This window comes from Enhydra lutris, unplaced genomic scaffold, assembly GCF_002288905.1.
Source record: "Enhydra lutris kenyoni isolate GAN:26980312 unplaced genomic scaffold, ASM228890v2 scaffoldscaffold9, whole genome shotgun sequence".
Lineage (NCBI taxonomy): Eukaryota > Metazoa > Chordata > Mammalia > Carnivora > Mustelidae > Enhydra > Enhydra lutris.
This window is the reverse complement of record NW_019154093.1, coordinates 72042437-72069565: the sequence shown is the minus strand read 5'-3', so window position 1 is coordinate 72069565 and position 27129 is coordinate 72042437. Positions and strand designations below refer to the sequence as shown.

General features: G+C 38.3%; 1 protein-coding gene across 1 annotated transcript in view; it reads left to right on the top strand.

Moving 5' to 3' along the window:
• The window catches only part of LOC111142837 (vav guanine nucleotide exchange factor 3), a 367424-nt gene that overhangs the window by 197742 nt on the left and 142553 nt on the right, over positions 1-27129 (top strand). The window contains exons 13-15 of the mRNA XM_022496164.1: positions 227-312; positions 1794-1926; positions 2317-2426. Of these exons, the coding sequence (XP_022351872.1) occupies positions 227-312; positions 1794-1926; positions 2317-2426 (329 nt within the window). The remainder of the gene's footprint in view (positions 1-226; positions 313-1793; positions 1927-2316; positions 2427-27129) is intronic.

Sequence of the window (27129 nt, the reverse complement as noted above, 5' to 3'; positions counted from 1 at the left end):
TTATAAGTAAAATTAATTAATGTCCTCAGTATACCTCCTTGGCCCAAGGACAGACTGTTTTTGAAAGTGAACCATATAGACCTGAGCGTTTTAGACTGTGCTAAAAATGTAAAATGATAAAACTTGTAGTGTGATAAGGTAGCTGTTCCTAGCAAATATCCTCGCTAATATTTATTTGTTTTTACATGATTACAAAAAGCTGAGACATATGAATTTTATATTTTAGAACCAACCAGTTTTGCTTTTTGGACGACCTCAGGGAGATGGTGAAATTCGAATAACTACTCTAGACAAGCACACGAAACAAGAAAGGTGAGAAAAGAGGAGCAATACTTATTTTCAGAATAAGTGGTTAGTATCAGAAGATTGAGAAAACAATTCTAGGACAAAGGGAAGCAGAGGAAGAAAAACAAGGGGACAGACCAACCTATGGTTTTTCTACAATTTTCTCATAGATATGTTAGAGGAAAAGACCTGTGTTTTGGTATCTGTTGATTTATCTAAGTTCTTAAGAGGGATATGACAAATATCGCTTTAGCTAAGGTTCAAAGGGACACACTGAAATGAGAGTAGAGCTACAGTAATAGACAACAAAATTGTTTAATTTCTTTTTTTGGTATACATTTGAAAACAACTAAAAATATGAAGTGCTCTAAGAAGTTGGTCTAAGTGGGGACCATTTCATGATATTTTCTTGAGGGAAGTTCAGGTTAGTGAGCTTGGCCTGGTATCCCAAATTATATACATAGGGTTGCTAAACTTGTTTGGTTGGTTAAAATGGCCATTTCTGGAACTTTTGGAATGAGAAAGTCAGCCAGCAGGGGGCAGTGTCAGCTCTTGCTTCCAACTTGATACCCAGGTGCTACAGGTAGCTCCTAGGAGACCTATCCTTTTTCAGCCTCTCCAGGAAAATAGTCTTTGAAAGTGATGCAAGTATTAGAGCTATGTAAATGTATTGTTTTCATTATCATTATTTTAAAATGTATACATGTTACTTCCTGAGAATTTTCTAAAAGATGAAAATATTGATATGGGGTGATAGGATTACAAGTTTGTTTTTTCTCCCCCAATTACTTTGTCATTAAAAATTAAGAGAAACATCAACACAAAAATATAACCATAATTTTTCTAGTTTGCATTTTGCTCATATGCTGCTTGGTTTGTGTTTCCGGTGGTCCATGAAATCATGAGGAGCAACATAGAGGGTGAAAGTGCGGGTTCCACAGTCAGATCTGGTGTGAACCTTGCTCTGCCCTTCACTAACTGTGCAACCTTCAGCAAATTATTTAACTTCTCTAATCCTGTTTCCTGCCCAGTAAAATGAAGATGAAATGATACCTCAGCATGTGGTCCTGAGGATTTAAATTAAGTGAGTCATCTTTGTGAAAGGGACGGACACCTCCCTACACATTCTGGTCCACTCCTCAAAATATCAGAAGTTCACTACTCTTGTCATTAGTATTCTGTAAACGTCTAGTTTTTAAACGGGAAAAAAAAATTGCTCCTGGACACTTTGTGGTTTATCTCAGTTGTTCCCGAGCAACTCTGAATGTATATATTCTTATTATAATTTTGTATATTTTTAAAATTAAACTAAGGTAAAGTGAGACCATTCATCCCGTCAAGGGTAGTGCCAGGGTATGTACAGTTCATTCTTTTCCATATGCAACACTGCCTTGGTCTTTAACTCAAAGAAACAATGTTTGGTTGGTTTAATTAAATTTTACCAAGGAAAAGTTAATGTACATTCTTCCAAACCATTTTAAATCTCTCTCTCTCTTTCATTCTCTCAGGCATATCTTCTTATTTGATTTGGCAGTGATTGTATGTAAAAGGAAAGGCGATAACTATGAAATGAAGGAAATAATAGATCTTCAGCAGTACAAAATAGCCAACAATCCTACAACTGATAAAGAAAATAAAAAGGTGAATCTTTGAAAATTAATTACCATAATTTACTCATAACTTTGACCATTCAAGGAGAGGATACTAATGCATTAATATGAGAGGGCTTATCAGTGCAGGTGATTTTTCTTTCTAGAGATTGATGAGGAGCAGGGCTCTGTGAGACATAATTGGACAGTGCCACAACTGACAGTGATCATCTCTAAAGCCTTAATGGTCAAGTAAAATGCATTTGGCATAAGAACTGTTACAGAGATAAAGCTGACTATTAAAGTCTGATTGTTCACAGTTTGTATGCTGATAATGTTATGAGCGGTTTTTGGATGTCTGTGGTGGTGTTTTAGTGAATTTAGAAGAATGATGTTATCACTGAATGATACATATTAACCTGAAGAATATTACTTTCAACAGTGGTCTTATGGCTTCTACCTCATCCATACCCAAGGACAAAATGGATTAGAATTTTATTGCAAAACAAAAGATTTAAAGAAAAAATGGCTGGAACAGTTTGAAATGGCTTTGTGAGTATTTCTACCTTTAAAAGTGTTTTTTCTACTAAAAAATCTCTTACAAGTAATGAACTGTCAATAAATGTACTCCAGCCCTTGTAGCATGTATATGGAGACTGTGGAAACACTTTGAGCATGATTGCTGCTTGGCTGGTCGGCTTGATAACTCTGGTCTCCTACGAGAGGCTTTGACGAATTTCTTCAAGAAAAAGAAAGAGGGCACTCTAACATTTTGTTTGACTTTCTTCTCATGGGCATATTTTAATTCTTTAGCTTTCTGCAGCCTGTGAAAATATTAACAATTCTAATGATAAACATTTGATATACTGACCGTATTTTATATAGATCTTTAAAGTAGAAGTGGTCGCAAACACACATATTCACACTTGCACATATTTTATTTTTAATAGAAAAATTCATTTCTTCCCCTCATTTGATTTTTTTTCACTCATTTATTGTTTGAGTCCTAGATAAATTACCTGGTGTTTTCAATGAATGTTTTAAGGTCTTGAGTTCTTTCCGTGTTCTTTCCTTTTATGAAAGTGGAAGAAATAAGTTAGACCTGTTTCAAAAGGAATGGCATAAAGAGATGTAATTACACAAAAACATGTTATTATAGGGGTTTCTTTTTAGTTTTGATGTTTTGGATTAAAAGGTGCATAGTGACCATGTTACAAAAACATTAAGGTTACCCTGAAATTGAAACTGTTAGCAAAAGGTGAAATTCGGGGTGGGGGGCGGGGGGGGGGGAGAAAAGCACTTTGGATTTGCTTCATTTGTATTCTAGCACTGTTTACCATTTGTGGACAAATTCTATCGGGCTTTTGTTCCTTCTTTTGCTTTGTTTTAAGAAATGCTCATGTTAATATGGGGATTAGATTAGAATGTTTTATTGTAGTTCTGAAGTGAGAAAAACAGATTTTCTTGAGATTATTTTATCTAACATTTTGAGAGCAATGATGGTGCTACTAAGATGTTTGTAAGCTCATAGAACAATTCTGGATTCGGCAGTAACCACGGTCATGAGTTGGCTGCATGGTCTTAGCTAAGTTCATTATCTCTCAGAGCCCTGGTTTCCTCCTCTATAAAATAAGGATGATAATATTTTGGATTTCAATAATGTGTTTCAGGCAGAGTGCTAGCCACATGGCACACCAGCAGTCATATGGTATTGAACAAAAATGATATCTATTGTTATCACTATTATTAATATTGTTTTGTATTTAGGATCTTATTATATCCATGAGGACTTGTAAAACCAGAAGGCACCATCCCAGTATACATCATGGTGCTAATAATGTTTTGTTCTTGATTATAGTGGTGAAGCCAAAGAGGTTAGTAGTTCTGTGCATGGATGCTGTGGCTATGCTGTAGGTCCCCTTTGGCTGGGGCCTGAATAAGGAAGTTGGTGGCCTCTGCCTAGTCTCTCACAGATTGTGGGCTCCATCATAAACCAAGGGTGCTATTTTAAGGAGGTTTCAAGTGGTGACTTGTCTACATGGGGTTGGTGACAATGGGCACAGGCAGAGCTGATCTCAAGCCTTTGCTCTTGTGGGAATGACGCTAGGCTAGTATTTACTTGTGGGTTCTTTTTTGCTATATAATCTTTGGATGAGTGAAAACATTTCTGCAGGGGAGGGAAGGTAAATTTCTTGTCTGGAGCAGGCAGCTCTCCTTGGACTGTACGATAGGCAGACCAGTTAACATTTTGTTCAGTTGCCATAAATCAAGGAACTTAACTGGATACAAGAGATTTTATAATATGGATGCTTTTATCTCTTTTGTGAAAAAGGATCTGGGGTAGGTGGATGAAGCTTGGTCTGGTGGCTCACTGAAGTATCCTCAGGGATCCAGACTCAGGGCTTCTGCTCTTCACAATAAGCATTTGGCTTCTGTGCTCAGGGTTGGTCACTTTGTTGTCCAAGATAGCTGCTGGAGCTCCAGTTATAAAATCTTCATTCTAGGCAGCAGAAGGTGACTCCTTTCTTTTAAGGATCCCTTGTAAATATGCCACAAACTTATGTTACTAATACTGACTAGAATTTAGCCGTATGGCCACATCTGTCAAGGGAGCCTAGGAAATCTATATCATCTTTATTTCAGGCAGGATTGTACCTAGCTGAGAATCAAGGTTCTCTTATGGAAAAAAAGGAGAAACTTGTAGACAACTACCTGTCACTGCTTGATAGTTATATACCTAAGGGAGGATGGATAGATAGAAATTGTCCCACCATAAGAAAGACAGCTATACCATGCCCAGGGAAACTGGGATTCTTAACTTTGAGCATTTTCCAGGCACCTCACCAATATAATTAAACCTCCAAGTGGCTGTTTGTATTTCAGAATTCCATTGACTGCCCATGCAGATGGTGAGAGGGTGGAAGTACCTTTTTTGAGAATTGCCAGAGTCGAAGTGGAGGGCTTCTATAAGCAGGGATGATGCCAATTATGGCAAAGTAAAATTAGTCAGGATTTTACTCAGGCATCAGAATATGCCATTATTTTATTTTGTCCCCTCTTTTTTGAAGCTCATTATGCAGGAAAGCCCTGCTTCCTGCTCTATAAGCAGCTCCTGCTTGTCTTGTGCTCAGGAGAATAAAATAACCTAGGTTAAGTCCTGAAGCTTAGGACGACGTTACCTATGGTTCAAATTTTGCCTTTTTATCTATTAAAGTTTGAGTACTGTCCTTCTCTAAGCCATGGGGAATAAAAGAAAACTAGGAAAATGGGCTGCATTCATGACAGCCCATGAAAACCTTTGGATACCTCCTCAAGCCGGCTTCTACCAGTCCCTTTAGCATTAACATTGGACACACAGGTCCTCCTAGAGCATTCTGGAGTGTTGCTTTAAGGAACTCAGGGAAGGAAAGGGAGGCATCGGTAGGAGTGTGGTGGGAAATCAAGGGAGGTGATATTTTAAGACTGATGAAATGCTTGCCAGTTCTATTTACAGAAGATGGCTCTTCTGCTGTTTATAGGATGATTGGATCGTTTTTATTTTTTAAAAAAGTTGCAAATCACCTTTAAGATGTTTAAAATACCACTTTTAATTTAGAACATTAAAAAAGACCATAGAAAAGCATGAATACCAATAAACAGTAAGTACCCAGTAAACGCATATCATCTCCCTAGAGGTGACCTAAATCTCAGCCTGTGTCTTTTTCTCAAACACATCCCATCCCTGCTCAGTAGTCGTGTTCTCTGACCTTCTTTGGCAGTAACCACTTTCAGCATTTAGAATATTCAGTGAACCACATCAGAACTTGGCAAACCTCCGTAAGAAAGGAAGAACAAAGAGAAAAGCAGCAGTGACCCACTTGGATAGGGCAGGGAGAAAAATGTTTTTTTCTTTTTCTCTTGTGAGAAGAAGTGGTAGCAGGACGGATTGCTCTTGAGGTTGTTGGAACAGTCATGGAACCAAAGAAGTTTGGGAGCCATAGTTCTGGGGGACCGCCACTCTGAAGAATGTATTTAAACCTTTAAGAGACTGATGTATACACATTGTTTATTCTTATTTATTTCCAAAAGGGCTTTTGTCACCATCTCTCCCAATTCCATTTAGTTTTCTGTGAAATAAGATGGCAAATAATTTTAATAGCTTAAGCTAGTTTTCATAATGATACAGGAGAATATGGATGTGAGTGCCTATAACAATGTTCAAAATATTGTCAGGAAGCTTCTGGGTATGTTTTCCTCCAATCCCTTATATCCAGTGTGTTTTAATGAATTCTCCTGTTAGATTTAAATTGATAAATATTATCATACCCATTTTATAGCTCAGGAAACTAATGATTACAGCAGTGTTTCAGCAAACTTGTACAACTTCAGTGCTGTATCATTTACAATGGAGTTCAGGATCTCAGGTCACAGCAATTTCTTTACCCCAAGGTGCTAAAATAAACAACTGGACTGAAATCCTGTTATCTACAACTAGAGTCAGGTTTCCTTTTCCGCTCCCCCACCTCCACCACTGTAACTAGGACCTAGAGGATCAGGCAGTTTCTTTAAATGTTCCAGAAACAAGTCAACGTTGGGTAAAATATGAAACAAATAAATTGAATAATAGACAAGGGAGGCTTTTTAAAGAAGGAGAGCGAGAAAGAAAAAGTAAAATGGGGGAGGGGGGTATTGCAAATGGTAAAAAGTGGTAGATTCTGAACCAGCCTTCATAGTGTTTACTGAAGGAAACTGAAAGGTTCTTTGCCTGGAATTTATTCTGACCGACTTGATCCAATTCTTGAAGTTCTAACAATTTATATTAATCCCTTGAATAAAGAAAGTTCCTTGAAAGAAGCATTGACATTCCTACTATGTAAGATTCCTTCACTGTGTACCATATGCACCGTGCTACGTGGTTTTCTTAAGAGGAGGAAGAATGTAGGAATAGTAATGTGTGCTCAAAGATGAGCCCAGGATATTTAGGGCTAGTTGCCAAATTAGCAATTTGTTGCTAATTGTTAAATGCTAAGACTGTGGTTGTGGAGAGAAGAGTAGAAGGGTATATAGAAATTACAGAGCCAGTAAGGGACTCTAGGACCAGATGTCATTGTCATGTTGGACATCTAGAAGGGCAGCCCCTGAGCTTTGTCTCCCATGGTGAACCCCTGAAAACGGGTGCTCTCCAGATAGGGTAGGGCAGGGGGCAGGAATCTAGCCATTAAACTCCACAAATCTCATTTGATCAGAGTCACACTGTTTCTAATTTATTCCCCACTTACTTCCAGAAGGAATTTGAGGTCACTCACCATAAAAAGCACACATGCCACAGAATTAAAAAGAAAAATTTAAATAATCAGAGGTCAAACAGAACAATGTTTCAAAGCATTTTCCTCACACTCGGGATCTACTAGACAAGAATAGTTTCCTGAAATTTACCTTCTGTAGTTTGTACTATAAAAGCAGTGAGTATGTTGTTCACATTTTAAATATGAAATTATATTTTATCAAACATAATTTAAAAAACATAAAATTTGTTTTAATCTAAAGATATTGCTCAGCTATTTTGACTACCAGAGAGATAATTACTGGAGGAAATTACATTCATTCTACAAGTACTTACTGAGCACTTGCCTTCTTGCCAGATATTATTGGAAGCCCTGGGCATGTAACAAAGAAGGAGCTATTGCAATTGAATTTAATACTGTAATTTATAAATATAATTTTTTATTAATATATACTGGATTGAATTTAAAGACTGTACTCTTGGATATTTCTAGCCAAATAACATCTTCCTCCCAGTCCCATTTGCTCAAGTGTAGATAGAAGGAAGCCTGAGAAGTACCTTTCTCCCTGTACCTGTGGACAGTTTCTCCCCAGTCTCTGAAGACTAAATCTGACCACTTGCTTGTAATCTTCGTGTTCCCCTCCTTGGTTTACGCCTTTCACATGTCTAATTAGCTTCTGTCCCTCTTCCCCACTCCTTACCAGTCCACACTTCAGGAAGCATCCACAGTGATCCACCTGTGGCCCGCCCTTCTTAAAACCCTTTGTTGGCTATTTGTTGCCCTTGGTATAATCTCAGAATTCTTGCCAGGACCTAAAGGCCCTCCCTGATTTTATCCTGCCCGTCTTTCCAGCTACATCTCATAGTAGCTTTTCCTGGGCTCATTTTGCTGTGGTTAGATTGAGCGGATTTCAGTTCTTGGGGAATGCACAGGCCCTCAGACAACCGCCTTAGAGGCTTCTTTAACCAGGATGGTCTTTCCTCCTGTTCTTTATCCTATAGACCTTGGCTTAAAATGTTGCTTTCTGAGAGAGATCGTTCTTGACCATTACGCTAAATCAGTAACCCTACCTCCCCAGTATTCTCTCACAATTTTAATTATATGGCCCGGCAAAAATTATCCAAAGGTGGTATTTATAGCCTTCCTTCCACCCGTCTGCCCCCTGCTTATTAAAGCAGATCTATTACGTGCCAGCCCAATTTCACCTATCCTTTCTCCTCCTAAAGAATAGAGATTCCTTCCTACTTACTGAGAGAGAAGCTGAATTGAACTATATGGCTAATGCTGGGAGAAAGGAAAAAAGAAAGCTTCATGGTTCTGGAAATGGAAAGAAAATTTGGGGTTTTGGTGTGAATGAGGCTCTGGAATAGCGGTGGGGTTTGAGGAATTTGGAAAGGGGAAAACTACCTTTTGAAATATGTATCTGTGGATTCTGAATTACATTCCCTCTTATGTCCTTTGAAATGTTAGATAGAGAATGCAATTGCTTTTTGGTTATTTTGATTTCTGTATGTGTACTTTTAAGGGTCCAAGGCCAAACCGCCTGGGCCTTTCGGTTGATGGGGTTGCCATTGGATCTAACTGTCCATTTCATGGCTGTTTCTCCCCTGAACTAAGAACACCATGATGGCTGGCATCTTGTCAGTGGTGTTCACATGCATGAGGAGTCCCGAGCACAACTCCTGGCACACAGTGGAAAATCCCATTTTTATTGTAAATCTGAAATTTTACTCAAGTTTTCTGATAACAGGGTAATATAAAAACAACAACAACAACAACAAAGACCTGATGGCTTAAGGATTCCTAGGGTTGGACAAGATATAACAGCCCTTGAGGGAAAGAAACTTTTTCTAGTATAATAAGTAGGCTTTATAATTTGCATCCTTAGGTAGGAGACACTGAAAAACATACATTTTCCACTAGCAGCATGAGATTTTTTGAAGTTCTAGAAGTTGATGTTACATAAAATTATGTTTTCCTTAAATTAGCCTTCAAAAAATAAGTTTATAATTTCTTGAATGCATTTTTGTAGCCACCCAACTTGATGTTTCTAGGTTGTTTCTTTTTGTTTTTCCATATATGTTTCTTATTGGCAAACTGACTTCATGCTTGGATGGAACTTATAGAGCCAACCAGGATATGGATAATGTCCTCATTACCTAGACTCTTTTGCATAATGCTGACCTAATCTATAATTTTGCTGAAACCTGCAGAACAACATGCAATTCACATGCTATCTGGACCTCCTTGCTTCTGGGAGCTGTGGGCAGAACTCGGCCCAAACTCTAGTTCTAGGGTCTGAGGTGCTCAAAGCCCACCTATTTCCTCACATTTCTCTCTGTCTCAACTCCTGACCCAGAAGAAATACAGTCATGGCCTAGATTTTGTGATAGTGATGGGTGGCACAAGAGAGAGGGTCATTTCATGCACCTGTTCCCGCTGCCATTTCATCAGTCTCCTTGATATCCTCAATGTGACTCTCTTCACTATACGCTGCTCCCCACAGTGGGCCAGTATGCCTGGACTCACAGCTTTTCCTCTGGAGCCTGGCTAGTCAGGCCAGAGACAGCACACACCTTAGCCATCCTGGGACTTAGAGAAGTAAAGCTTGTTATGTTACGTCAGTTCAAGATTAAGAAATCTACTGAGTATCTTAAGGGGAGATGCTCTTTGCTATTGGTCGGTAAGTGATCCTTGTTTTTAACAGAATATTAAAGTTTTGGCTACAGATTTGACATTGCGTTGTACACATTGAAAAGACTGATTTTGCTTATATTTTTTGCCTGCATGGAGATTGCTCCATCTATGTGAAGCAATGGAAGTCAGAGAATTCCATAGCAAGTCCAAACTACTGCTACCACTACTCCTACTAGTACTGTTACTTCTCCTTTCTCTTCTCTCTTCTTGCTCCTTTTCTTCATTAGGAGGTCTGTTTGGATCTTCTCAAATATACATATATGTAAGTAGCTTTTGAGACTACAAATTTCATCATTTGGAACAGAGGCCAATGTACTTTTGTTGTAAGGGGCCAGAAAGTAAATATTTTAGGCTTTGTGGACCATATGGTCTCTGTCATAATTACTCAGTTCTGTCATTGTAGTAATAACACAGCCATGGATAATAGACAAATGAACAAGTGTGGTGTGTTCCAATAAAACAGGTGGTGGGCCGTATTTGGCTCATGAGCAGCAGTTAGCGACCCCTGTGTTATAGCCCAGAGAAGATGATTTAGGCCTAGGGAAGTAGTGAGTATGTGCTACCGCTAAATGATCTCAGCTCTAATGGAACCGCCCTGTGGCCTTTTGGACTAGTGTGATTTGTTATTTTTATTCTTCTTAAAAATTTTTTAGTAGCACTAATCCCTGCTTAGGCCATCATGATGATTTAGCTACAGAATGTTCTCTGTTCCACCGAAACCAAAGAAAAGATACCTGGGTGTATTATTTGTATTTGACATTACTCTGTACTGTCCAAACGAATGTCAAAAATATCTGCCCAAAGAGCGAACTGCACCTATTCAGGTATCTGGTTTCATTAAGTTTTATTCTAAGGTTTATTAGAAAGGACTGTGAGGCCCAAAGAATCCAGGCCAATAGGAACATCACAGTAAGCTTTTCTTAATACTCAACCACATCAACGAAGATACTTCTGTAGTCAGTGATGGCTTTGTGCTCTTGGGGCATTTTCCTTCCAGCAGTAATGCCATTTGTGCCTGTTATTTTTCTGAAATTTCCTTCCTTTCGAGAGCACACCAAGGAAAACTACAAGGGGCAAAGGAAGCCTAAAGTGGTATTAAGAGTTGGCCCAAGGGTGAGCCTTCCTGAATGAGCCATATGTGGGAGTGACATTCTGACTTTGCTGGCACCTGGTTTGTCATTTTCTGGGTGTTCCAAGCTGGTGTCAGTGTCTTCTGGAAACGGGTAGCCTCGCAGGCGTTCTACCGAAGTATCAGTCCTCAAAGCATCTCTGTACTGTCTGCCCACATGCTGTTTTGGCTTTTTGGAGAAATTATTTTCTTTAAAAACAGTCTTCTATTCTTTCTCCTTAAAAGGCTTTCATTGCCAGTTTTGGATATGCAGAATTTGTTTATGAATATGAGATCCCTGCTCACTTGATCCCTTGCCCCTGGGTGGTGCTGAGTCGCGTGGTACTGACCTATTCACATTAATCTCCCAAGTTGAAGCCAGCTCAACTCTCCCTGAATCTAATGTATTATCTATAACCTTTCAAAATTGGCAGTTAAGTCAGTGTAGGGAACTAAACCGCAGTTTCCTGGCAGCAATAAAAGGAAGTAGGACACGGGACAGTGCTCAGAAAAACCACAGCTGTCATTAAATGGAGTCTTTCAGTAACCTGTTTGATCCAGAAACATGTAAAAGCATTTCATGCATGACAAAGCATTGGTAAATATTAAATAGTATTCTTGCTCTGTTATTAAGTTTGTTTCAAAACTGTTCAGTGTATTGAGTCAACCATATATATATATATATATATATATATATGGTTTCCTCTAAGAAAGTGACTTGATCAGTGAATTCTGTAATAATGAGCAAGCTTTAATTTATAAGCCTAAACATAATAGTTAAGGTCATATGTACTATTTTTAGGATATCTTTGATAAGAAATTATTAGATCATAGGAATTATTACTTTGAGCTGTACAATATAAAATAAGCTGTGTTTGAAGATTGGCAGTCCTTTCGATGGAAACAATAGAAGACACTTTGTTTTTCCTCTTCATGACAGTGAGCAATAGCAGTCTAGTTGGAAAGATTTAGAAAGTCATGCTTGAAATAGTTATCGAATGAAACTAAATATTGTTTATCTGTGTTTGTTTATTCATGTATTTTTCAAGCATCTCATACCTTCCCAGGAGCTAGTCTAAGGCAGGATAGATATAATGATGAATAAAGACAGTTCTCTTCCTGGGACGCCTGGGTGGCTCAGTGGGTTAAGCCGCTGCCTTCGGCTCAGGTCATGATCCCAGCGTCCTGGGATGGAGTCCCGCATCGGGCTCCTTGTTCTGTGGGGAGCCTGCTTCTCCCTCTGCCTCTGCCTGCCACTCTGTCTGCCTGTGTTCGTTCTCTCCCTCTCTCTCTCTGACAAATAAATAAATAAAATCTTTAAAAAAAAAAAAAGACAGTTCTCTTCCCTTATGGAGTTTACATTCTAACAAGGCATATTTTCAAGTCAGCAATATAATGTCAATGCAAAGCAGTGGTAAATTGCAAGGTAAACGAAAGCTTACATCACACATTATTTGATGTGAGGAAAATAGAATTGGAAATTTCAACGTAGAAAACTCCAGTGCATGTCATACTATCAGGCAAATTTTGAAAATTAGTGACATTCTGGGGGTCTCAGAAAGGCATGAGCAAAAAATTGAAGTTTTTGCTCTTCATTTAGACAAAGAAAATCATTATAGGTTAAGTATATATTGTTTGGCTTTAAATAATTAGGAAAGATGCCCTCTACCACTGATCTGTAATTTAGAAAAATTAATTTGTTATAGGCGAGTTTTCTCCCATACACTCTGAATACCAGCTTATAATTATCAAGATGTTCAGAAGCCATACTGTTTTGTAAACTCATGGACACTTTGAAGAGGAGTTTGAAGTTCCTTCATTCCAGCCATTCAATGCTCAAACCTTTCCTACAACTTCTTTCCACATGTAGTCTGTTCTTGAATGTTTCATGTGATGAGGAACTCACTACCTCTGAAATCACTTGCTCTTTGCTTAGCTTTGACTGTAGAAAACTTTCTTAGAATAAGTTGAAATCTGTCTGTTCAAATATAATTTCCTAATGTAATTTCTTGGGCCCAAATAGAAATTTATCTCTTTCCTCTATTTGTAGCCCTTCAGATGTTTGAAGGTATCTATTCCTCCAACTTTGTGTTTTAAACATTCTTTCTCCTAAATAAAAAGAAACTTAATTTGGAAAGATGTTTTCATTAACTAGTTTAGTTGAATGCTAACCTGGATTAGATAAAGGTATAGGTAAATTGAATGTTTAATTTCAGTCCAGTATTAGGGTCAAGATGTGATGCTAGCTGCTATCATCCCCACAAAAAAAGTAAAGGAGAGAGTTTTAATCTTCAAGGCATTTAGAAATCAATTGAAGATCTTCTGATTAAATTATGCATAGCATTTTTTCTGCTTCTGAGTATTATAAGGAAGATTTCAGATTTTAATTCCTTCGTGTTAGAGTATTTAGAGTCTGGTAGCACACAGGGGTAATTCCTTCCTCTTAAATAGTGCTTTATAGTCTCCAAAGCATTTTTGGATAATACTTCATTTGATTATTAAGGAATACTGTGAGGTAGCCCGGAGGTATTGTCTTAAAAAAAAAAAATAGAGGAGAGATTAAGTGTTTTGTGTGTGCTTTTTTAGTTAACAAGTGGCAGAGACTGATCTTGAATCTCAATCCAGAGCTTTTCCCCTGGCCCCACGCTGTCTCATTTATAGCAAGAATACCTACTGTTGTTCTCCAAAGATGAAAGTTTGTTTTATAAGCAAGAGGTATTTTTGTGTAGTATATTCACACACTGAATGAAAAATGTGATTTAGAATCTAAATATTTCCCACTTATTTTGTACTGATGCCGTTGGGTAAGAATTGGTTAATTTTACAAAATCAAATAATAACAGCATGCATTATTAACAATTTGTAAGGATGATTTGGGCTTTAAAGAATTTCCTTAAAGTAAGTCAAGTCTTGATTTATAAGTTAATATATAGAAAGAGTTTTGGTCACCTTGTAGAATTGTGCTTAATACAATCTAAACAAAGTTTTGATTTGATTTGATGGTGTTTCCTTTTTCCAGTTGTCTAGATAATGTGATTTCAGTCTCAGGCTTTAAATTATCTTTTTAGAGGTAAGGACAATGGGGAGGAAAAGCCTTAAGGTCTGAGACTAAGTCCTGGCTGGTTATCAGGGTGGATTAAGATGAGTTTTAAATATATATATTTATACTGGAGTAACACTGAATGTATATTACAGAAGTCACTGGAGATATGAACATGGTGCGTAACACTCATTTTTCTCCTTCAGGATGAACTTCGGACTAACACTGAATAGCTTCTTTTTCCTGGAGAGAGCCCAATTTGAAGCAGTTATCAGAAGCATGTGTTTAACCTGTCTTTTGCTTATTAGAATAGCAGACTTTCTTCTTAACATCTTTGTCTAAGAAAACACTGGGATTGGAGCTCAGATTATCTGCCTCAAAAATTATTAGAATATTCCAGTGGCTGGTGGTGTCAGCCTATCCACATCTTTTTATTTGCAGCATCATACTTTGCACAAAGCAGCTAGCCCTTTGAGGAAAGGGAAAAAGCTAAAAAAAAAAAACTAAAAGTCACAAATGACCTAAATTAATGGGCTTTATAAATTTGAAAATGCATAAAAGTATTAGTCTTATTTTATAGTTTGCTATAGTAAAACAACAAAAACCTGTTTGAATTTATTTTTCTTCCAGTCTTTCCTGGCATCAGTCCTATGAAAGAATTAATATTCAATGACGTTAACATTGTCTTCCAAGTACAGTGCTATGCTTTTGATATTTGTCTTTTTAACTCTTTATGGAATTTATGACAGGGGCAATGATCTCTGTTTTGTTTTGTTTTGTTTTGTTTTGTTTTTTTCTTTTTTTAATAAGTTAACTAAGGACCAGAGATTTAAGTCCCTGCTTGGGCCACATAGCTCATGATGGCATGGAAGCTCCACCATGGTGCAAGACCAGGCTTTTCTTGTTCTTTTCTCCAAGAAGTTTCTTGCCCAAATGGCGAGTAAGGCATAAAAAGGATGTTTTATTAAACTCCATTTTCCTATCTCCTAACCTGAGACTGCAGACTTCCTGTGCTTTTGTTTCTTTCCCCCCGGAGAGCAAGAGCAACCAGAAACAAAATTCTCTCATCTATTCTCATACACCACATCTGCTTTATGTGGTCTCTGACTAATGACTCATTGGTCAGAATCAACTCAGGGATCTGTTCTCTGATAGTGCATTAATAATATATATACATTAAAGCTCCCTCTCAGAGAATATTTGAGCTTTGACATATTGAACACTGGCATTTTAAATTAAAGCTGTTGCTGCCGGTGCATTTTAAAAACTAGATAGCTTGGAAATAGTGCTTCATACATTACGAAATAGACCTGAGGTCATAGGTAGTTTACTAAGCTAAAACTATTCCTGGCCTATTTAATTGTGGTCGGGGTTTGAATTGTATTTTCCAATTACTGTGACCTAAACATCTTTCAGATTGAGGGCGGGGGAAAAAAAAAAAAAAGAAAACAGAACTGTTAGGGCTTTGATCTACTAGAAGGTACACCATAAAATAATCTAATGGATTGTCTACATACCATACAGACTTGGAATAATGAATTAGGAACTTTTCTGAATTTTTTAAGATAGGAAGTCTCAAGATTGGAATGATGCTTTGTGACAACAATGACTCTGTATGTTGAGCTCTAGGCTTGCATTATTGTCTCTTGTCTTGCAAACACTTTTATCTAGTTATATAGCTGAGCGTTCTTTTTCTTGTGGCATTAAACTTGTGCAAGTTGATAAGTAGTCTGTACTAAGCCTTTCCCTCAGTATAGCTTATTGGGACATTTATGTTATACACATACATATTTATGTACAATACTTATCCATATGCACAAGGCTCTCCCCATGAAAGTTTTACTTTAGGAGAGTGTAATAAAGAACCTTAACTTTGGAACCACAAAGGTCCCCTTTCTTGCCTCAGCCATATTACAGATAGATCAATTACCAGATTGTAGGTGGTTTTCCTTAAATGCCTATGTGCTGGATGATCTCAGATTTTGTATCCAGTTGGACCTAAGGTAACTTTTTCTACAGAGAAACTTGCCCAAAGCCACAGGAGCAGCAAGTAGCAGAATTGAAACTAGACCCCAGGTCCTTTTAATTTGTGGTGATTCCTCTTCTTCCAAGAGTAGGCTTTTATCGGGTTCCTTTTGCATGAAATGAGGCAGTCTACATCTTTTCCTGTTATCTCTGTCATGAAAAGCTGCCATTTCCATGTCCAGGGACCGGTGGACTTGGGGTAGGAGGAAGAAGTCAACCAGCCTCCAGTGGATCTTAGCAATAGGAGCCATTGTTCCAGCATCTATTTGACATGAATATATTGTTCGCTGTTGACGTTGCAGATATGTTCTCAGCAGGGCACTCTTGAATACTTGATACTGGCTTGAAACCTTATAATTGTAGGATAGAGTGAAACCCAATGTGAATTCAAAATTTAATTAAACTTTTTGCTTGTTAATTGTTTAATGGGTTGCCCAGTCTAACTCGCAATTCCATATTCAATTATAATGAAACTCCCCTTAGACTGAGTTTATTTTGGCTTTTAAAAATGACTCTAAAAGGTATTGATGCTTTAAGAGAATCCTTGGTTTTATAAAATTTCAACATAAGAGATTGAGTGTTTTAGTATTAGGTTTGTATTGACTCTTGATATTGACACAAGTCTAAATTTGCAAAGCCCACAAAAGCTAAATCCAATGGGTTTATGTTTAATTTAAAATATGGCTAGCTGGCCATTTTGAATATACTAGATAGGCTGACAATCTGAATATCTGACTGGTTGGGGAAATAGTCAAATATTAATTTTTAATGTTTATTAGTAGACTGCAGTTGGTTTTTAAATTTATTTGGAAAGTAAGAATTCACATTTATGTAAAATTGCCAACAAACTTGGTTTCATAGAGGTGTTTAGAGGTTAAATGCCTAATGATTAATTTATGCTTTAGTAATATTTTTAATAATTTGGAGGAAAGGTAAGGCAGCTGAGGATAATGATAATGATGAATTATAATGAAGGTTTAAAGATTCTGAGATTTAATAGTGGAGATCTTACTCAGCATCCTAAAAACAGAATAGGAGAACAAATGGAAAAGACTACTTAGTGGTGTTCACAGAGTGCTGAACAAGGAGAAAAAAAGCTAAGGAAGGACCCGGCCACTCCCCACCCCCATCAGTTCCCTTCCTCCACTGACATGGCCAGGGGACCCAGGCAAGGCAAGGGTCCTCTTTCTTTCTCTGGGACTTCATTCATCTTAAAGAGGGGCTTTAAAAAATATTTGTGATCTGTTCTTTTCCTGCAGCACTAGAAATTTTGCTCTTAAATTTGACTCTGCAGCCCGTTTCTTGAATATGTTAAAGCCTTGTTGAATGGAAAAAGAACATGGGGGAGGTGTGGAAGCTAACTGTGATACAGAATTAATACTGTAATCTCATCATCTTTTATTTCTGCCCAACAGTTATGACATTTTTTTTTCTTGTGCTTATTCTCTTTTGGTTCACAAAAATACGTTCAATAGTTATTACTTTGCGTGTGTGTATGTTTACAAGAACGTGTGTGGATGTACATACTGGATGATGATATGTGATCCCTTTGGGAAGATGAATGTTTCATGCCCTAAAGGTGATGATATGCTTTAAATTCTGCATACCTAGTCTGTAAACCATCAGGAAAATTCAATAAGTAGGACTTATTCCTTCTGTGGAAATATAATGGTGATAAAGTAATACTCAAAATTAATTTAGTTTAATTACAAATGAAGGCATTCCTTCCATTCAAAATTAATAAAGAAATAAGATGGATAGTCTGTGCTGATTCAGTAGAACACATCATTTTGCAAAGCCAAAGAAATTATCTGTGAACCTTTGATCAAAAAGCACAGATAGTGTGTGATCCAGGAAACTTGATTACTACTAGTTTTCAGTAAGGAGGGCTTTTTGATATTAAAAGCAGAAGAAGCCAGAGCATTATTGTGCAGAGAATTGATTGATCCCTTTAATCAATGACTTCTTCAGAGACCGTTCTGAGACATGACCAGGAAAACTGAAATGAGCCAGCTGGCCATTAGTGGTCAGCACTGCTCCACGAGAAGTGTCCACAAGGTGCTTGCAGCCAGAGGACAGAGAGACTCACTGGGAGAATTGTAGCCCATGCGAAGATCAGACCTAAGTAGAGTTTAATAAAATTCTGCTTTGGAGTGATTTATCTTCTGTGAGCGATTTCTTTTTTTTTTTTTTAATAGATTGATTTATTTATCCGTTTGTGTACTCCTCTAGTGCTTTTCCCTGTCTGAACGAAAAGCACTTTGCAAATATCAGAGCTCAAATTTTAAAAAGATCATTGATTTTTTTTCAACAGCCCTGAAGGTAGATTGTCACACATCATCATTTATTTCCGAGATAGGGATATTGATAGCATATATTAAAATCTTTCATTAGAGATTTTTTTTTTTTTTGGTCCAGCAATAACCTAAATTCAGAGGAGTTTTGTATTTGCCTTCATCTAATCAGAATTGCTTTTTGAAAGTATATACTTAACCCAGGACAATATGGCTGCCGTGCTGCTATAAGGGAAAGGAATAGTGTGTCAATAAAAATTATTCCTGTGTGATAGCCACATAGTTGTCCAGGAAACCCAAGAAACAGTCTCTGATTAGCTACTGAAATTTGCCCAGCACGACCAGTGTTAAAATGAAAGATTGAGCTCCTGGAAGCTGCAAGTGCATGCCATACTCCTTTTCCCCTGCACCATTGACCACCGTGTCTCTTACTCACCTGGGACCTGTCCTCTCCTGAGTCGTTCCCACAAGGGAACGACTTTTCATCTTTTAGGACTCAGATCAAAGACAGTTGCTCTCTTTTTACTCCCTCCTCTCCTGCCTCACCTTTAACCTATATTAAAGAGTTGACCAACCTCTTCTTTATTCTCCACCATACCTTGTACCTTTGGGTAACACTTCATTAGATTTACTTCTGTGCATATCTTCATCTTTGTCCAGATTGAAAGGAGCTTAAGGGTGGGGGGAGCATGCTTCCCCCCCCCACCTTATTCCCAGCACAGTACTTCTCTATGTTTGGCATTTAACAAATACTTTTTATTTATTTTTTAAAAAAGATTTTATTTATTTGACAGGCAGAGATCACAAGTAGTCAGAGAGGCAGGCAGAGAGAAAGGAGGAAGCAGGCTCCCTGCTGAGCAGAGAGCCCAATTTGGGGCTCAATCCCAGGACCCTGGGACCATGACCTGAGCTGAAGGCAGAGGCTTTAACCCACTGAGCCACCCAGGTGCCCCAATAAATACTTTCTAAATAAAAGAATTACTAGAGCAATTGAATAATAGTTTAAGAGCAAGTGCCACGTAATTTTAGAAAGAAGACAGATTCTGTGGGCTACAGTGATCTGGGAAGGTCTTAAAACATGGAGCCTAAGCTAAGGGATGGATAGGATTTGGTGGGAAAAGGGAAGAATAATCATGATAAGGAAAAGTGGTTTGAAGCTGAAACTGAAATGAACATTTAAAAATATATTGAATAAATGGATCTCTTTTGAGCTGATGACAGGATGCTATGGTTGAAGATACAGTTTTCCCATTGAAAATGTTTCCATTGCTCTTCATGACTCACATGCTATTTTTCAAACTCTTTAGTATTGGGTTGTTCAGAGTCAGATCAGAGCTCAGCCCATTAATAGCTTCAAGAGCTGGGGCAAATTGCTCAACTTCCTTTGCTAAGCTTCTAGTAGGAAATCACAAAGTGGAGACATAATATCTACCTTACAGTATTTAAATATTATAATATTTAAGTAAAATAATACTGTTTATCATTCCATATTTCCTTATGTCAGGCACAGTGCAGGGCTCTTTGTGCATAATAACTATTAAACTTTTACATCAGCCCCACATTGATAATTGTTTTTGTTCCTTACAACTTTGAAAATGTGGTGATACCACAAACAAATATGGAAAGATGGAAGATAGGATCACGAATTGTTTGGGGGTTGGGAAGGAACAAGGAACAGGCCACTCTGTAGAGCATGGCCGACAGCAGTGTTTAACTGTATAGGTGCACTGTCGGGTCAAGAAAGACTGGGGTCTACTAAGTTATCTGCTCGTCCATAAAGCTGCTGTGCCCTGTGGTCTAATGTATCTTTAGCTCCAAAGCTGAACATTACCCTGAGACCCCTTGTGATACTGAATGCCTTTTTCTGGGAGTCGGCATGGGATTGGGGAAGGGATGGTAAGATTGAGGACATCCCACAGTTGGAGCTCTGAGCTCAGTGGGTTGGTGTGACCACAAGCCTAAGCTGAGGGCCACAGCCTGCTGTAGAGCATTCTCATAGGCTGGGGCTGCTCTTCCAATCATTCTCCCAGACATGGGCCAGATGAAAATTCCCAGAAACCAAGACCCCTACAGATTTTCTCTTTTTTGTTAAACTCAGGGTGACAGACGATAAAGGTTAGAAGCATTAATTTTAGAAATCAGTAGACAACACTTGAATCTTAGATTTTCTAGTTGGGTGACCCTCAACATATTTCTTAAGCTCTCGGAGCCTCCGCTTCATCATCTGCAATTGTTGTGACGTCAAAGGAGAAACTACAAGTAAGGCAGGTGTCACGACGATGCTCTGGAGATCCTAAGCACTTAGAAATTGCTGGTGCTGACAGTTTTAGTTTCTCCTCCCAGGTGAATGCAGGCCCAGGGTTCTGGCCAGAGATGATGTACTGTGGAGCTTTCATGTAGGAGGCCAACAGCCAGTCTCTGGGCATAAAAGGAAATCACACCAAGCTCACCGTCTTAACTGATCTGGCAATCTGAAGGGGCTAGGCCCTGAAGGAGAATCCAGGTGTAAGCCGACAGAAGCCCCTGGGGGGTGTGGTGGGGGGGACAGAGGGGCCAGGGGGCCTTTGGAGGATGGTTGCAGATGGTGAAGAACTTACACTGGGAGTTCAGCTGTGAGTGCAGCATTGCTAGGGCACTGGTTACCTCTGCCAGGCTGCGTGGAGGGAGGACCCCGCAGGCACAGGCATAAGTATGGGGCTGAGCCCACTGGCTGTGGCAATAACTTAGGCACCTGATGCTTGTGGCTGGAGGAGAGGCAAGGCCCGCCAGAGGAACTTGGGAAGGAACATACTTTGTCCCGTGCTGCTGTTCACCACTGACCTCACCTAGTGTTGGACCATGGAAGGCTCTGTAGACTCAAGCAAGGTCAGGATTTAACTGTATTTTTATAACATTGTTTAGGGCATCAAGGGCATCCAGATGTTTTTTGACATGCCTCTGTTTGCTAGAGTGTCTTGATATTATTTGAGGGTGCTTGTGTTTTTCTTTTTTCGAGGTAGACTGGCATATGTGTCTATTTCAAGCCCGTGAGACTGTGCCGATTTTTGTTTTAGGAGCAGCTACTTGAGTTTCACTGTTCTGTATGCTTTTGGCCTCATTTGGGAGATTAAATTATTTCAGAATGGATAGAGACTATAGGGCAGAGAATCCCAAATCACAGGACAATTTGAAGTTCATTGACAAGGATAGTGAGAAAAGTGTGCTTTGCAGAATATTTTACTCTGAGTTTCTCTAATGTAATTAGTTTTGAAGGGGAAAAAAAAAGCCCAACATTCAGCAGAAAGGCAGGAATAGAGGATCAATGTAATACAGTGGAGGATGAGGCTGTGTTCAGGTATTGTGCATAACGGAAACTCGGAGGCACCACTGACTCCACAGAGGACAGGGCTGACTCCCTTTTGCTGTCTGTTCGTTTGGACACCCAGACAGTAATGGCAAGTTTGGATTCATTTTCTTCAGAAATATTTGAGAAACACTATCACCCAAATACTTGGAGACATAAAGTAGCAGGGAAGGGCCTCCATTCTGTGGTAAGCTGAATGTTTACCTGGGTTTCCTGCTTGTTTTGTGTTGTCTGACATTGAGGCAACATCAGATTTTTTTCAGGCTCAGGGATAGACCCACAAAGGATGAGTTTTTTCCTCCCCCTAAGGTAGCCTTGATACCATTAGGGGCAGTGTTGTGTTTTCCTTGGTGGAGAGAGAGATGGCATCTGTGTTTGTTTTTCTGCATCTGCCTTCGGAGGAGGGGGAGAGGGAAGCACAGCTTCCATGACTTTTCTCTCCTTGAAGGTCAAGTACATTCAGCTGCCCGCTGAAGCCTCTGTTTTCCTTAGGTATCCAGCCCTTTTCTGACTTACGCTAGGCCCGCACTAGTTCTCAGTACTGGAGTGCCTTGCCTTCTCAGTGCTATTCATTCTTTCTAGCTTGCGTGCTGAATGCTTCCCAGAGGTCCTAGAACTTGGCAAGGGTCGCTGGCCATGTGGCTCTCATCTGTCAGCCTTAGCAGCCCCTGACTTGCTCCAGGAAGTTCTTTAGTACTAGGACAGATAGTACAGCCCATATCTTGAGATCAATCATCTTTCTTTAATTATTGGTTTGAATGTATACTCCCCTACCTCCATTCAGATCGGTATCATTTTTGTTACCTTTATGTTTTTGTGTGCCCTGATGCAATTCTTGATCCTAAATTTGGTCTTTAAGCATGAACCCATCCATGGTTCTCTTGTCCACCCTAGAATTCAGGGCATCAACTCTCAAGCTCTTCACCTGAATAAATCCTTGCTTCTACCCAGCTTATACCTTTGAACATTAATCGCTTCTCTTCTACTTTAGTGAAAGTTTTTGTTGTATCTGCTCTGGAATGGAGACTCTGGTGGCCACCTGTCTTCTCATTTCCAGTCTCTGTGTTTTGCTCACAAAGCTGTTCTTGACTGCTTTCATATGGTTCTCCAAGCCCTGTGCAAGTTTTTCCCTCCTACACAAATTGTCCACGTGTGAGTCTTAACCACTTCACCTTATGGCAAGCTTGTAGAGGACAGGCGTCTTCATGATACGTAAGTTTCACAGGACATAGAATATTCTAAACCACTTTTAAAAACCTTTATTAAGGGGTGCCTGGGTGGTTCAGTGGGTTAAGCCTCTGCCTTCAGCCTAGGTCATGATCTCAGGGTCTTGGGATCGAGCCCCACATCGGGCTCTCTGCTCAGCAGGAAGCCTGTTTCCCTTCCTCTCTCTCTCTCTCTTTCTGCCTGCCTCTCTGCCTACTTATGATCTCTCTGTTAAATAAATAAATAAAATCTTTTTAAAAAATAAAAAAATAAAAAAAAACCTTTATTAGTTGTGTATTTTGTCATGATAATATTAATAATGAATGCACCTTTAACAAGTATATTTAATGTTTTAAAGTACTTGCCTTTTTTGGGGAGTAGGTTTTGGTTTTGATAAATGATAGTAGCTTCAATTTGTATGAAGTGTGTCCTGAAATCCTGCTCAGTTTATACTTTTGCGTGGAGTCTAGTATGAAACAGAGACTTGAAAAGGATAAGATGTTGATTTAAAAAGGTTCTTTTCATATATAATCATTAGAATTTGAAGAGGAAATCCTTATGAGGCATGTAAGATTATCGTTCAGATTTCCTCTTTTGTTCCCCAGTATTGCTTTGTGGCAGTAGCCTCTCCATCTCCACATGCTTATAAAACACATTAATTCAGCAGCAAACTTCATATTATCAGACACAATTTTAAATGTGCTACAAGAACTTAAATTCACCATGCCAGCTCAGTATTCCTAATTCATGTCATCTTTAGTGTTTGAGTTTAAAGTACAGATTTATTGGACCAGAGAATGAGAAAATCTAAATTCTCTAGAACCTGTCCCTTACGTGGAATAGCTAACACAGACGGACATGTCTTTCTGTTTAATCCTGAATACTGAGAGTCTGCCTGCCTGCCCCCTCTCTTTACCTTTCTCACTCTCTGAGTATCAAGAGTATCAATATTCTTTAATGGGAGAATTGAAGGAAAGCAAGATAATCCAAATTCACTGGATATCTGTGATTGTCGGAGTAGATAAATTCACTGTTCTATTTCCAGTGTTAGAAAGCAACTGGACTATAATAGGCACTTGATTTGTTGAATGTATGACTAAATGAATAAATTTGGATATCCTTATGAAATTGACTCCCCTTGACTCAGGATATGGTTTTGGGTGGGTCATTGTTTTGTTCTACCTTTAGGAGGCCTCTGAGGTTCCCACCACACATTGTCACTTACGATGATAATAATAAGAGTAGAGGTACCATCCAGCATGTGTATAATGCTTTTCATTTAATACAGTTTAACAAGATGTCCATATATGTGTTTCCATTTTATTTTCAGGACAAATCTGGGTGATAGAACAGGTACCAACAAATGGTGATCCTCCTTCCTTCTCCCACTCCTGAGCCATGTCCTTCTCATAGCAGGGGATGACGGATGTAATTCTTTGGTTAGCAAGGAGACTAAAAGCGGAAAGATAGGTTATATGCCAAAAGCCACACATCAAGTTTGTAACAAAGATCCAAATTACTTGTAGTCTGACATTTTTTTTTCCCACTTCCAATGTATTATAGATTTCACTGACTTTATATTTCATTCAATAATTTCCTTGAGATGTCACAGAAATTCAGTGATGGATGTATATTTAAAAATTCTATGGAGTCAACATTGAATGAAATAAAGAAGTGCAATATATAATAGATAAGAAAATACTGTTTTTCAGAGCCAAGCATTATCTTATTTTTATTGGTATTTTGAAACTATTTATTCATTTCCCTGGATAAAGGACGGTACGTGATTTCGAATATAAAGAATAAGATTTGGATGTGATTTATAAATCTCTTTTCTGTTTTCATTCCTTTTACAAATCCTTAGGAAGAGGTGAAGGTCTCCTTTCTGAACTCTGTTTTTTTTTTAACTTGGTTTTTGGAGGGCTAATTTTTTGTTCATTTTATTACCCTTTCCAGTAGCCAGCAGCATAATTAGTGTGCTATGGTGTTGAGGGAACAAATTATGAAAAAACAAGTAAGGATTTAGGATTGTTTACAGAAAGATTGTGTGAATCAGGGTCTTTGTACATACCTATTAGCCATTTGGTGGATTTAATTTCATAATATAGGAGTCTGAAATTGTTCATGATAATAAAAGAAAGGAAAAACCCACCATTTAATGAAACTCTTAAAGTTGTATCTTACAGGAAAGCCTACATTGGGGGAATAAAATGATAGATCTTATTTTGATTTTTGGCTAAGACTACTTGGCTTAAGTATGCTTTTGTAGAACTGGAGAATTCAGAAGCACATGAGACATTACAAAACAACCTGGATAGCTATTCTGATATTCTTGAATGTTTACTTAGTTGGTGAAACTCAGCGTATACAAAATACTTTACTAAATTAGATCTATTTTCCAGCTGGGTCAGTGATCGGTCCTGTATATTGGGGACTGAGTGAGGCATGGGGTTTCTATTTCATACAACTTTAGGTTGGTTTTGAACTTCAGGTCTGTAGGATTTGTGTATTTTTCTGATCTATCTTTAGTCCTCGTGGAGAAAGGTGTTATATAAGCTAATATCAATGGAGATAATAATTGCCTTTGTTTTGGAAATTTCTTCTAAATTATAAGGACTGTTACCCCTAGATCTAGTACTTGAGGATTTGGTACAAATGCTTGTCTTATCTATAGATAACTTTCATATATTTGGAATTATTTTTAAACTTGAAAGATATTTGACTAACCAAAGCTTGGTATCTGACTTTGGGGGACATGAAAGCCATTTTAAGTGATGATATGTAGATGGAATAGGTCCTGAAAGGCCCCCCGTAGAATTGCTTTAGCTGAATAGTACTTTAACATGATGTCCTGGGTTCACACCAGGAAGAGGTGGAAGGGGCAGGTGCACATTTGTAATTTGAGGATGTTGTTGAAGACATTGGCTACATATCACACACTGTGCCCCTTTCATGAAAACCTTATCAGTGCAACTTTTTCTTACACTGTAGTCCCAGGAAAATTTGTACAATTATCTTAGAAGCTAACCTGTTTTCCTCTTTGCTTTGGTTTCTGGGCAATTTAGCACTAAATTTGTCACCTATGTTTAATAACCAGTTGTATTTGGGATACATTTTGTACACTAACTTCATTTTACTTCTGTATCTTTAATCTTCTTTTGACATTCTATTAAATTTCAACACATTTGTTGAATGCCTTTTTATGCTAGGCACCATGCATGATGTGAGGGATATAGAGATAAAAACAATCTGACACAGCGAGGTTCCTGGGTGGCTCACTGTGTTAAGCCTCTGCCTTCAGCTCCGGTCCTGGGATGGAGCCCTGCATTGGGCTCTCTGCTCAGCGGGGAGCCTACTTCCTCCTCTCTCTCTGCCTGCCTCTCCATCTACTTGTGATCTCTCTCTGTCAAATAATTAAAATCTTTAAAAACAAAACAAAATAAAACAAAAACAATCTGACACAACCCTGACCTTATGGAGCTTATAGTTTTTTTGGGGGGAAAGAAACATTAACAAAATACTCATGGAAATAAATGTAAAAGAGGATATTATTATAAGTATAATGAGGGAACATTACATGCTATGAGAGTCTATAATGGTTCTAATTTCTCCTTTCCTGTATATGTTATATCCACTATAGTAACAGAGATATACACACACATATACATATGTACATATTTGTTCATAGTAAATTTTATACTTCCATTTTCTTGTAAAACCTCTTCTTCAATGTGATCAAATGGCTGATTATTCTTCCATTACCACAATGTATTTGCCCAGTACCTTATCATTGCACATTTAATTTATTTACAGTTATTAACTATTATAAACAAAATGTTCTGATTTTCATTTTTTTGAAAGCCAAGGTTTCCAAGTAGGTGATGTTTTAGCAAGAAAAAATGTACATCCCATCCCCCCCACACTCGAGAAGTTTGGGTAGAATCCTGTTTAATTAGTCAAGGAAAGAAGATCTTAACTGATAGCAAGAGGAACAGGAACAAGGTATAGCTGAGCTATCTTTCTTTGGGTCTACCCCTGCGGGTCACTCTGTCAGCATGGGACCGCATTTTGCCTATTCCAGAAATTTCGATTCCTGCTATAGTACTACGCTTTTGTACCTGGGGCTAGGCTACCATTTTGAAACACTAACAATCTTTGTGCTTCCGTTTAAGGAAATATTTACAGATGATGAGGTCTTTTGATCCTTAGACTAAATGCAGTCCTCACAAAGATTATCTTTCTAAGCGGAGCAAGGGAGGGGGTGGGAAGAGAAGAACA